At 39.9% G+C, this 13,569-nt stretch overlaps 1 protein-coding gene across 1 annotated transcript in view; it reads left to right on the forward strand.

Annotated features, from left to right (window-relative positions):
* Positions 1 to 13,569, forward strand: part of LOC311095362 (X-linked interleukin-1 receptor accessory protein-like 2) — a gene marked incomplete at its 3' end in the record, with an annotated part of 276,724 nt that overhangs the window by 42,881 nt on the left and 220,274 nt on the right. Inside the window, exon 2 of the mRNA XM_084133854.1 lies at positions 3,675 to 3,763. Within this exon, the coding sequence (XP_083989980.1) occupies positions 3,682 to 3,763 (82 nt within the window). The 5' untranslated portion in view covers positions 3,675 to 3,681. The remainder of the gene's footprint in view (positions 1 to 3,674; positions 3,764 to 13,569) is intronic.

The raw sequence follows: 13,569 nt of genomic DNA on the forward strand, positions 1-13,569 counted from the left end.
CTTTGAAAAATCCACGATGGGACTGAGCTCGAACAGCTTCAACATCAGCGACTTTTTATTGTATGAAATCGCTGTCAATCAAAAGGAGACACAGCCTTTCGACAGACCCTCCAATCATCACGCGGAAGCCCGGAGTCCAGGCCAGCCCACTCCCCGTTCACCCCCAGAGAAGCTGAGCTTCCATGGGCGGGACATAATCGCAGCATTTATCCAATCACCGTCTAGTTTCGAAGCGCTGAAAAAAACTGTTTGAAGCAGCCCCATAGAAGTCAATGGAAGCTGGGCTTCAACAGGGAAATGCACTGGCTGTGACGCTACGGGAATGTATGAGAAGGAAATCGAGTCAGCAGACCTGCTGTATGTAACTGATTCTGAACGAACTCGTCTTTGAGACGAACGTTTTCTAACGCATTTTAGTCAATAAAATGTTAATACAATAGTACATATTTGACCGTTAATTTTTTTGACATTATAGGGGAAGCCGAGCATCCCTTGCAGTCTTAAACAAATCGCCACTGGTAGGCACTAAGGCCGCCACGTACACCTTCAGTGTGGAAGGGGATAACCCTGTGGAAAAACAAACCAGCAGTAACTCCAGCACTGTACCAAACGGGCAGTAACTGGGCCCCACTGTCCACAGACCCGCAATATGAAGGGAAAACCCATCACTAAATACATAGAGTTTCCTCGTGGAGGGAGCTCTGAAGTGAAATATGGTCTCCACAACCTCAGTTGAGAGACCAAAGTCAATGAGTTGGGCCCCCTCAGAGGCCAAACCCACAGGTTCCAAATCTCTGGGCTGGGGTGAAGGGTCACCCCTCCCACTTAAAACCGAAGGTCCCTCCTGACTGGAATCTCCAAGGGAGAGCCATCGAGGAGAGACACCGGGTCTGAGAACCAGTCAGCCTGGCCAGTACGGTTCTACTAGTAGTAGACTTATTCTGTCCCGGCGGACCTTCTCCAGAACTCCTGGGAGCAGAGTAATCGGGGAAAGATGTACAGACGTAGCCTCGGCCATGTCCATACCACAACGTCCAGCCCCAAGGGAGCTGGGTGTGTGAGGGAGAACCAAAGTGGACCGTGCGTCGTATCCTGAGACGTGAACAGATCCACTTGTGCCTGGCCATAAACCCCCCAAATGTGCTCCACCACCTCGGTGTGGAGCCTCCATTCCCCGGGCCTAAGCCCCTGCCTCAACAGGATGTTTGCTCCTATACATTTATGTAAGAGACCACTGATGTGTTGTCTGTACGGACAAGCACATGATGGTCACTCAGGACTGGGAGGAATGTCTCAACGCATTGAAGACTGCCATCATCTCCAGGCAATTTAAGTGCCAAAAAGATGATGACTCCTCCACAGGCCCTGGGATGAGCGGCCTCCCATTACCGCTCCCCAGCCTGTGAGGGAAGCATCTGTCGAGATAGCAACTCGATGGCAAAGAGCTCCCAACACCGGAACCTGGGAAAGGTTTCCCCTCGGGGAGAACCCTCTGGTTCTGAGCCACCACTGCGAGAGTCTCATGTACAGTAGACTAAAAGGTATCACATTGGACGCTGCTGCCATTAGGCCCAACAGTTTCTCGAACTGTTTCACAGTGCGTGGCTGGCCTAGCTTCAACTCTTTTGTGGCTGTGAGGATAACAGCTACACGAACGTGCGAAGTATGGCTCGCATCATGACTGAATCCCATACCACACCAAGGAAAGTGGTTCTCTGTAGTGGAGAAAGCACACTCTTCTTGGCATTGAGTCTCACCCCAATTTCTTCATCTGAGCGAGGACGACATGTCGATGCCGAACTGCTAACTGCCCCAGCAGCCCCATTTACAAAGTTATAAACTCCAAACTCATTGTACACAGGAGATTGAGATGTAGAATCTTCAATTCCCTTAACTCGATGCTCAGCACATCCATCTCCTTGGAGGTGGACAGCTGTAGCATCAAATTATACCATTTAATTACTCAAAATTAAATGTAGTAAAAGATCAACCAGACAAGTTAACACGGTCTGGATGAATTACTGAACATATACATGAATCTAACTAATGAAAGTCAGATAAACAAATTTTAAATGCAGCCCACTCATTTAATTCCTCAGAATCAAACAGCAAAAAATCAACCAGACAATTTAACATAGTCTGGATGAAAGGCTGAATATATATTTATATATATAGGCTTATATATAAAAAATAGTTTCAACATGCAATAAAAGAATCATAAATTCATAGCTTGCAATACACTATGTATCTCTCTTAATGAATGCATTGCATTTGCATAACCACTGGATTCTTATTGCTGTCTTTTTTTAAATAAACAGTAGCATGGGGAAACTCCCGATAGTGCTACACACGTCGGTAATTTTCATGAATGAACGTAGCCCGTCTACTTAAAGCAGCCCGTCCACTTAATTCTTAATGCAGACCACGTAATCTATGCGCTGCCTCAGCACACACGAGATCCGAACCAAAGAATCTTTATTGACTTTCTTCCCTCGAGAAGAAAGCCATCAGGAGCAGAGCTAAACTCTCGATAGTGCAAATGTTACACGTCAGGAATTTATGAATGAACACTGTCAGCCCCCTTTTACTAGAGCTGACTGTGCATGCTCCACTCCCAAACAAACAACACATGAATTGCGTGTCCCCACTCGTAATGAAGCGAGTGCAGGGAGGAACACACGATCCAAAGCTGTTTACTCCCCATACTCCTGTCTAGATATATGCTTGTGGTTGTGGACTGCATCGATGCTCAACACATCTACCTCCTCAGAGATAGACTGCTGAAACACCGGGCTCTCTAACCAGGGCGGAAGAAGCCGCGGCGCGGGCTTCCGAACCAGAGAGAGAGAGCGCTGGATCCCCCGGGAAAAGGCAGAGAAAAGGCGGAGCCCGTTTCTAACCCCTCCGCGAGATCCATTTGCGAACCCCACAATACCAGCTTCCGTGCTGCCTCGGCAACACGGGGCCGGTACTGCGAGGAACGCGAGCCTGAACACCCTCCTCAAAGAGTGACGAGCGGGAACGGAGCGAGTAAAGCGATGGTAACTCGCAATGCTCGTAGTCAGCGCCCTCGAGCGCTGACAGATCATGCTCCGTTCCAAACAAACAACACATACATCGTGTGTATCCCCACCCGTAAAGAAAGAGGGCAGGGAGAAACACACGATCTAAGGTTGTTTGTTCGCCATAATATCTATATGCTTGTGACTGATATAGTGACAGACAACAATAAATATGACAGACAGTATAACACAGAGCGCTTGCTGAGGCACAGAAGCTAGCGCGGTTCTAAACCGGATGCCCTTTATCCTTTCCTGGTCGTCACGTCACCCGCCCGTGACGCCCACTCTCGCCATTGGACTAGTTGACATAGGTGCTTCAGACGCAATCACGCAGGAGCGTTCCCAAAGCGCCATTGACACATCGTGAGTTCCCTCGAAAGGGAATCTAATTTAATATGTCTGCTCTTAACACTCGTCTTTAATATTTCAAATACTTTGAACTGAACACATTTGGCACTCCAAAACGTCCAGTATTAACTTCAATAGAAGTTCCGTTCACTTTGTCCATTTTCTTGGATGAGAGTTGCTGTTTTTGAACGTTGGGGATGCTAGATATGTTAAAGTTTAAAAAGGAAGTCAGGGCTTATTCTTATGTTTTCTGGTTTCTTGTAGATGAAAGATGAAGCTCGGTGGATTTATGCTCCTTCTCATCAATTCAGCGGCCTCCATCAATCTCAAATACATCTCCAAAAGGAACTCAGGTATGCAAATTATTTTACTCCACTTACAGCGTCATTTCAGGCCAAGACCATGCGCTAAAAAGTTTGATTTAAGCTTTTAGCGTTGTATTTTTGTGGTGGTTAAGCAAAACTAGGTATTTGGTTCAGACTCATGGAATAATGGGTATGTACAGTAAATGCAGTATGTTGTCGCTACTGGTGAAAAAATACACCTTGCTTCTGATTTCTGATGAACTGTTTACAAAAAAAGCAAAAGATTGATTTTTTATGAAATCTCTGTTAAAGAACCCAGGCTCTCTACACGATCACATAACAACACCAAAACCCCCCCGCCCCCCACCGCTGCATTGTGCGTGTGCTTGTGTGTGGGTGCGGTGTGCGTTGAGCAATTATGTTATCAGCACCAAACGGGCATTTATGTGGGTGGTAAAAACACAGAGGCAATCTTAGCTGTCAGTTTCTCACCCAGCCTGAGATTTTAGAGTTTGGCATGTATGTTTTACTGTGCCACCAAATAAGCAGAAATGTTTCCTTTTTTTAAGCATGCATGATTAACATGTTAGACACTAGTTTATTGCTATTTTTTTTGTAATGCTGCTGTGTTAAAAATTAAGCAGTGGTAACTTATGATACTATCATATTACCACCATAACTGTATTGTACATTTACATTTACATTTAGTCATTTAGCAGATGCCTTTGTCCATAGCGACTTACAATTGAGGACTAAATTAAGCGAGTCATCATGAAGAGGCTAAAACAACGCAAGAAGTGCTCAAAATACAAAGTTCAGGCATTGCTCAGAGTAGCATAAGCCAGACAAGGGAGGATTAAAGGAAAAGGAAAGATTTTTTTTAAAGATTTTTTTAATTTTATTTATTATTTTTATCATGAGGTTAAGTGCTCACGGAAGAGATGAGTTTTCAGTTGTCTTTTGAATGTTGTCAGGGATTCTGCATTCTGGATGAGGGTGGGGAGATAATTCCAAAAGCATGGAACCGTGAATGAGAATGTTCTGGAGAGTGATTTTGTAGTTCTCTGTGATGGTACCACGAGCCGTCGCTCATTGACCGATCGTAGGCTTCTGGTAGGGATGTAGACTCGTAGGAGCGAGTAAAAGTAGGAGGGAGATGAGCTTGTGGTAGATCTGTAAGCAAACGTCAATGCCTTGAACTTGATGTGAGCAGCGAGTGGTAGCCAGTGCAGAGAGATGAATAGAGGAGTGACGTGGGCCCTTTTGGGCTTGTTGAAGACAAGACGAGCTGCAGCATTCTGAATGATTTGTAGAGGTTTAGTTGCACTTGATGGAAGTCCAGCCAGAAGAGCATTGCAGTAATCAAGCCTTTAAATGACCAGGGCCTGGACGAGAAGTTGTGTTGCATGCTCCGTTAGGAAAGGCCTGATCTTCCTGATGTTGTGCAGTGCAAACCTGCATAATCGAGCTGTTTTTGTAATTTGGTCTGTGAAGGTCAGCTGGTCATCAAATATTACTCCCAAGATTTCTGACCGACCTTGATGGGGTGATTGATAATGAATCTAGCTAGATAGTGAAGTTGTGCTGTAGAGACATATTGGCAGGGAGGACGAGAAGCTCAGTCTTTGCTAGGTTGAGCTGCAGGTGATGTTCCTTCATCCATGCCGAGATGTCCGCCAGACAGCTTGAGATACGTGCAGCTACTGTGGGATCATCTGGTTGAAATGAGAGGAAGAGCTGTGTGTCATCAGCATAGCAATGGTAAGAGAAACCATGTGCACTGTTAATATTCCAAAAGACACAAGCTCTTCCTAAACTGTTTTCAGTCTGTGTTTTTAGTTTTTATGGCACATAAATGGCAGTTTTATTTATTTTTTTGTCCGGACCAATGAATGTGAAAATTGTCAATTTCCTAATCCTAAGGCACTCTTCTTGATAATCTTTCAAGGCACACAGGTTGAGAAACACTGCCCTAGGCTATAGGTCCCTGGACTTTACTTTGAGAAGTAGCTCACCTACTTTTAGGTTTGTTCTGAGGTTGCTACACATAATTTGTGTATACTCTGTGCTGTGTCTTCTGATCAGATATTAAAGCGAGTTAATACAAACAAATTTGTACTTATTCCCTCACCCAATAAGAATCGATAAGAGAATCGATAAGGAATCGGATCGATAAGCAATATCGATAATGGAATCGGAATCGTTAAATTCTTATCAATTCCCATCCCTATATTTGACCATTAATTTTTTGACATTATAGGGGAAGCCGAGGTTCTCTTGCAGTCTTAAAGAAATCCCCACTGGTGTAAGTTCACTGTGATCTAAAATGTCTGTAATATTGGTCAGTTATATCAAAAACATCTTGTTCATATTTTATTTCCATCAACAAACTATTTTAAAAATTCTGTTTCCTTGTTAATTTTGTATTTCTTTTCAGACTGTATTCTTCCTAATAACATCTCCCAAGGGGAGCATCTACAAGGTGAAAAGCAATGGTTTTAGTACTGAGCCTTGCGGTACTCCATAATGACATCTCTAGAGTATGATTACGACAATGTAGGTCCTTGTCTAAAGTGTTGTCTAACTCCAATAGTTAAGATGGTCTTTAAATGCCAATCCCAAGGCATCTTTTTCGTTATCTACATGTATATTAAAATCACCAACAATTAGGACTTTATCTGCAGCCAGTACTAACTCTGATAGAAAGTCAGCAAATTCTTTGATAAAGTCTGTATGGTGGCCTGTATACAGTAGCCAGCACAGATCTCAAACGTGATTTATCATTTACACTATATATTGCTACATTAAGTACCAACACTTCTAAAGAATTATATTTGAAACTAGACTTCTTAGTAATTCTGAAAATATTACTATAAATTACAGCAACACCTCCCCCTTTGCCTTTCAGACGAGGTTCATGTTTATAACAGTAATCTTGCGGGGTTGAAAGTAATCGTTTGGTTTTAGCCAGGTTTCTGTCAAACACAGCACATCTAGATTATAGTCTGTAATTACAGTGGGGAGAACAAGTATTTGATACTGCCGATTTTGCAGGTTTTGCAGGCTTACAAAGCATGTAGAAGTCTGTAATTTTTATCATAGGTACTCTTCAACTGTGAGTGACGGAATCTAAAACAAAAATCCAGAAAATCACATTGTATGATTTTAAGTAAATTAATTTGCATTTTATTGCATGACATAAGTATTTGATACATCACAAAAGCAGAACTTAATATTTGGTACAGAAACCTTTGTTTGCAATTACAGAGATCATACGTTTCCTGTAGTTCTTGACCAGGTTTGCACACACTGCAGCAGGGATTTTGGCCCACTCCTCCATACAGACCTTCTCCAGATCCTTCAGGTTTCGGGGCTGTCGCTGGGCAATACGGACTTTCAGCTCCCTCCAAAGATTTTCTATTGGGTTCAGGTCTGGAGACTGGCTAGGCCACTCCAGGACCTTGAGATGCTTCTTACGGAGCCACTCCTTAGTTGCCCTGGCTGTGTGTTTCACGGTTGGGATGGTTTTCTTGGGGTTGTACTCATCCTTCTTCTTCCTCCAAACACGGCGAGTGGAGTTTAGACCAAAAAGCTCTATTTTTGTCTCATCAGATCACATGACCTTCTCCCATTCCTCCTCTGGATCATTCAGATGGTCATTGGCAAACTTCAGACGGGCCTGAAGTTTGCCAATGACCTCACCTTCCTCATGATCATTGATGCCCCACGAGGTGAGATCTTGCATGGTGCCCCAGACCGAGGGAGATTGACCATCATCTTGAACTTCTTCCATTTTCTAATAATTGCGCCAACAGTTGTTGCCTTCTCACCAAGCTGCTTGCCTATTGTCCTGTAGCCCATCCCAGCCTTGTGCAGGTCTACAATTTAATCCCTTACACAGCTCTCTGGTCTTGGCCATTGTGGAGAGGTTGGAGTCTGTTTGATTGAGTGTGTGGACAGGTATCTTTTATACAGGTAACGAGTTCAAACAGGTGCAGTTAATACAGGTAATGAGTGGAGAACAGGAGGGCTTCTTAAAGAAAAACTAACAGGTCTGTGAGAGCCGGAATTCTTACTGGTTGGTAGGTGATCAAATACTTATGTCATGCAATAAAATGCAAATTAATTATTTAAAAATCATACAATGTGATTTTCTGGATTTTTGTTTTAGATTCCGTCTCTCACAGTTGAAGTGTACCTATGGTAAAAATTACAGACCTCTACAAGCTTTGTAAGTAGGAAAACCTGCAAAATCGGCAGTGTATCAAATACTTGTTCTCCCCACTGTATACCATTAACAGTAAGTGCTTTTGAAGTAAGGGATCGAATATTCAGCAACCCAAACTTTATCATTTGCTCATTTGTATTATATCTGTTTTTTATTTGTTGAACATCAATTACATTTTTACCCTTAGATGGGCTTGGAAGTTTTTTGTATGTCCTAATTCGGGGAACAGACACAGTCTCTATATGGATGATATCTAGGTGAAAGAGGCTCTATGTGATGGGATTTATCTGACCTTGGTGACGTGAGATATCTAATATATGTTGATGAGTAAGTTATATTTAGCAATATAAACAAAAAGAAATGATAGTAAATAGAGATTCAAAACAGAAAGCTATACGGAGCTTACAGACGCTAACCAGCAGCAAGGCAGACAGGAGCAATCGAACAGCAGCAAGCAAAGAGTGAAAGAGTCTCTATGTGTTGGGATTTATCTGACTTCTGTGACGTGAGACATCTAGCAGACGGTCGGTTTAGCCAGTCTGTCTGCTTCATGACCTTGGCCCCAGTAAGTCAAGGTTAAACTTTAAGACTATGTGCCATAGTATTGGGGGAACATTGAGAGTAATCCATATAACAGTTTAAAGAATCATCCAGTTATAAAAATGTATAAATTATCTGAATATTATGTGTTCTTTAATGGTTAAGAAAAAACACAAAAGACACAAATTGGCACTGATTCCTGGAATGGGCAAGCTATAGATTTTCGGACCTCTTGATAATTAATTTAATGTCTTAATTCTTTATTTTTTAAAATTTTTTATAACTTTTATTTATCAGTGTCTTAATTCTTTCTTGAAAAAAAAAGAGATAAGCAACCATCTGTTTTCTCAACTTCGTAGTTGTGCCAACTAATTTTTGAAAGTTAGACTCGTTGTTCACCCAAACTAGCATTTTAAGTTAAATCAACCTAAGTACATTAAGACATTAAGCATTTGTTGCAAGCTCAAGCGGTTGAATAAACTAGTATTCTAACTTTAGGGAACAGGTTTCCACAAATGCATGGCTCCTGAAGTTCACTAAACTCATAACTTCTCAGCAGTTGATAGTTGAATACATTAATCTGAACAATCCTTAAATTCTAAAGGACAATTAAATGTCCACATCCTCATAATTCCCCATGTTTTGACCAAACAAACTAAATTAAATTATTCAAGGGATTTTGGGTATTCCCCTCAGCCACAAAGTAATAGATGGAACTGAAGGTGATGATACACAGGGCAACTTTTTTGAGCAATGTTGCTTGGGCACTTTCCCTTTGAGAATGGCAACAAATTTCTATCTGGACACTTTAGATCGGTCGTGTGCCCTGTGTCTCACTTGTTTGCCCGTTGATGGCAACATTGCTCAAAAAGTTGCCCTGTGTATCATCACCTTGAGGTTCAAAGTGCTTAGTCTTTATAGCTCTATAAAAGCAAACTGAAAATGTCCACAACATAGACACAGTTCACAGTGATCTTTTGTTGTTTCAATTCTGTACCTAATTTATTACAGCAACAAGGAAACGGAAATGAATGGGACTGTACCATTACTCTTTCTACATAATTTTAACACTGTAATATAGTCAAGGCTGAAAGAAAGGCAATAGTTTTTTTTCTTTGAAGAACTCCGTTTTTTTTGTCTAGCTTAAATGCATGTGTGGCTAGAATAAAGAAAGCTGTTTTGTTGGTGGTTCTTTTGAAAAAATCCATTCCCTTATGACACCAACTGTGCTGGCACTGTTGCGTTAAATGTGTGTTGCTCAGCATTATTAAAACTTTGTGTTGGAACTCTATTCTTCATCTTCGTCTGTTTGCCTGCGACACCTGTATAGACTTCTAGTCAAAAGTTTTGGATCGGTAAGATTTTTAACGTTTTTAAAAGAAGTCTCTTCTGCTCACCAAGGCTACAGTTATTTGATTAAAAAACAAAAAAAACAAACAAAAAAAACATAATATTGTTAAACATTATGACAATTTAAAATTACATTTCTATTTTAATATATTTTAATTTTCCCCTGTTAAATTATTTTTTTCACCCCCTGTGATTAAAGCTGAATTTTCAGCATCATTACTCCAGTCTTCAATGTCACATGATCCTTCAGAAGTCATTCTACTATGTGGATTTGATGCTCAAAAAACATTCATTATCAATGTTGAAAACAGTTACTTTTTTAAAAATTTTATTCAGAATTCTTTGATGAATAGAGTTCAAAAGAACAGCATTTATTTGAAATAGAATCTTTTGTAACATTATAAATGTCTTAACTAACTTTTGATCAATTTAATTAATCCTTGATGAATAAAAGTATTGATTTCTTTGCCATACATAAATAAACTAATTAATTAATTGAGAAATGTTTCTAGAGCATCAAATCATCATATTAGAATGATTTCTGAAGAATTATGTGACACTGAAAACTGGAGTAATGATGCTGAAAATTCAGCTTTGATCACAGGAATAAATCACACTTTACTATATATTCACATCGAAAACAGCTGTAATATTTCACAATATTAGTTTTTTGTTTTAAAAAAATGCAGCCTTGGTGAGCAGAAGAGACTTCTTGTAAAAACATTAAAATCTTACGATGTGTGAAAAATTATTCAGACACCAGATATAATTACTAAATATTTTATTAGTGGGTGCATGACACTATAGTTCATTTATTAAAGTGAGGATCACAAAATAAAGTAAACTGTGACATATTATACCCCAAAATTCTTCATACAGTGGACCTGTAAAATTGATAAAAATTTGGGACCAAAATTTATTCAGACACTTTGACCAGACCATGTTTTGCTTAAGTGTTTTTTCTTTAATTGCTAATGTGACCTTTTTACACAACAGACTGAACAAAATTAAGCATTGCTTGATAATTTGTTGAGCTAAATTGGTATTATCTAATTGTGTACTTAAATTTAACAGCTGACAGATATTCAACCTAATTATTCATTTGAGAGACAGTTTAACAGAAGAATGGCTAAAACCAGTGAAATATCAACTGATTTGAGAACTCTGAGATCTTGATATGTTTTATTAAAATTTTCTAAACTATAGCAAATAAACTGTGATAATGTGAGAAATGTTGAAGGTGTCTGAATAAATTTTGGTTTTGACTGTATATGTATATGGGGTTCAAATAACTTTGTTTTGTTATGGGCAATATAAGTACGTAACTTTTATTTAGTCTTTTTAACTGGGATTTATTTTATTTTTATTTTATTTTTTTGCTATAAAATACCAAAATTGGTACACTTAGTCATTTTGGCTCCATCCATATGGCATTTGACATTATCCATATGGCTCCAGGTGGTTAATAAAGGCTTTCTTAAGCGAAGCGATGTGTTTTTGTAAGAAAAATATCTATATTTATAACTTTATAAACCATAATCAGTGGCTTCTGGTAACAGCTGTACACAATTCGAGTTCTGGTCGAAGAGTGACCTTTGACCTGACGTATGACGTAGAATGTAGGAGTGGCGTAAGCTTAGGTGACAGGAGACGCCTCTCGCGGTTCAAACAAATAGGGCTGGGCAACAAACTCAAGCTCCTCTGACATTTCTCTTTAAAGATTCTCGTTTTAGACTTCTAATTCATGACCGGTGTTTTGTTTTGCTCTATCCTCTGCGCTTCCGCGTTCATCAATAAGTCATGCGTCGGGTCAGAGTTCATTGGAACTAGACTCTCTTACGGCCGTTACCAGAAGCCAGTGATTCTAGTTTATAAAGTTATAAATATAGATATTTTTCAAAAACACGTCGCTTTTCTTCAGAAGGCCTGTATTAACCCCATGGAGCCGTATGGATTACTTTTATGATGGATGGATGTGTTTTTTGGGGCTTCAAAATATAAGTTACTATTCACTCACATTATAAAACTTGAAGAGCCAGGATTTTTTTTTACATAATACTTCGATTGTGTTTGGCTGAAGGAAGAAAGGCTTGAGGATGAGTAAATTATGGGATCATTTTTATTTTTGGGTGAACTAACCCTTTAAATACATGTGGTGAGTGATGAACTCAAATACAGACAGGTGACAACTAATTAATCAAATGATGAATAACCGTAGTAAATAATGACAAAAAGGAACAAAGGAACACAGGAAATAGGAAACAAATGAGTTAACTAAAAGTCCTTGAAAATGAAACTAAGACAAACTAAACTGAAAGTAATTGTGACATGAGGCTGCTTCCCCAAAATCTGGATTGTTTTTATATCAAATGACATCTTATGTATTTTCTCAGCATTGATGCTGGTGGGAAAATATTAGATCATTTTTGCTCTGCAAGGCTTTCATGCTTGAAGAATCATTCAGCCATGGCCTGGTGCACTGAGGCTTTAGTATATGTGAACATCTTTTAGCCTCCTTCCCTTCTGCCAATGAGCTCTAATATCCAGCTGATCAACCTTGTTTACTTCCTCTTGACTCAAGCGAAAGGTCTTCAGGGAATTGGGAATTGTCATACTGCCCTTGATATAAGATGCCTGACATTGTTGGATTTTTCCAACGCAATATTTCATATGCACTCTTCTCCACATTTTGAGACACTGAAGTATCAGAGACACCATGGATTTCAAATGGAGATATTATTTATGCACTCTGACTATCACTGATAGTTCCCAAACAGTGTCTAAAGGAAGTGATTACAGTGAATCATCTGCTTGAAGACAAGAAGAGAGGTAACCACCATAAATGTTTAAGGAACACTTTACTGGATTGTGTCAATTGAGAGTAAGCTTTAAAAAAAATTGTATTTAGTATTAATTTACTATCGTTGCCCAGAGTTTAAAGCATGTCTTAGATAGCATACTACATTTAGCCAGGCATTACTGTGCTGTTGTCTTATTCCCTAGAAAGTGTTTAACCAAGAGGAAATAATTTGTCTTCCAGCTGAACAAGCTGCAAGATAATTCAGGTTTTGTTTTCCTCCTCTGTTTTGTAGTACTGTTTTAAGAGTGCAGGAGGGAGGCAGGGAGATTATAGGTCAGACAAAGAGCTCCTTCTCTGGCACGGAATGTAACATGCCAGAAGATGCTCTCTTGAAGAGTGCACAGATATTTTTTTCTTCTCCTGACTCCCCATAGCAATTTTCTGGCTGTCTTAATAAATAGTAGCAATATGATTTTTGTGAAAGTACAAGCACTTAAAATCAGCATGGCTCATTGCAGGTGGGGGATGGGGGAGGGTTGGAGTGCATATACCATTTTTTTAACAAAAACGGTTAGGAAACTAGGGCAAAAATGAAGAATTCACTATTATTTGGAGAGTGTGGTGTGTGGCAGAAATGAATGCCAAACCCAGCAGTATGCATCTTGCCTCGAGAGAGGCAGCCCGGAGATGTTCAATAGCACATGCATAATTGCTAATTAATCCTTCAGGTACTGCGGACAGTGTTTGCCAGACTGTTAATGGAGGAGGGGTGGAGTGGCAATGCACTTGTCCTGAATCCCATTCAAGTGAGACCAGTATTTTTCTTGTCCACTATGAGAGGAGGTCAAATCTACCTAGGGTTCACATAGCTAAGATGCTTACATGTGATTTTTTTGTACTTTTTACTAAATATAGCTGGGTTTCTTTTACCCTCTA

The sequence above is a fragment of the Abramis brama genome (assembly GCF_963993115.1).
Source record: "Abramis brama genome assembly, chromosome: 13".
NCBI lineage: Eukaryota > Metazoa > Chordata > Actinopteri > Cypriniformes > Leuciscidae > Abramis > Abramis brama.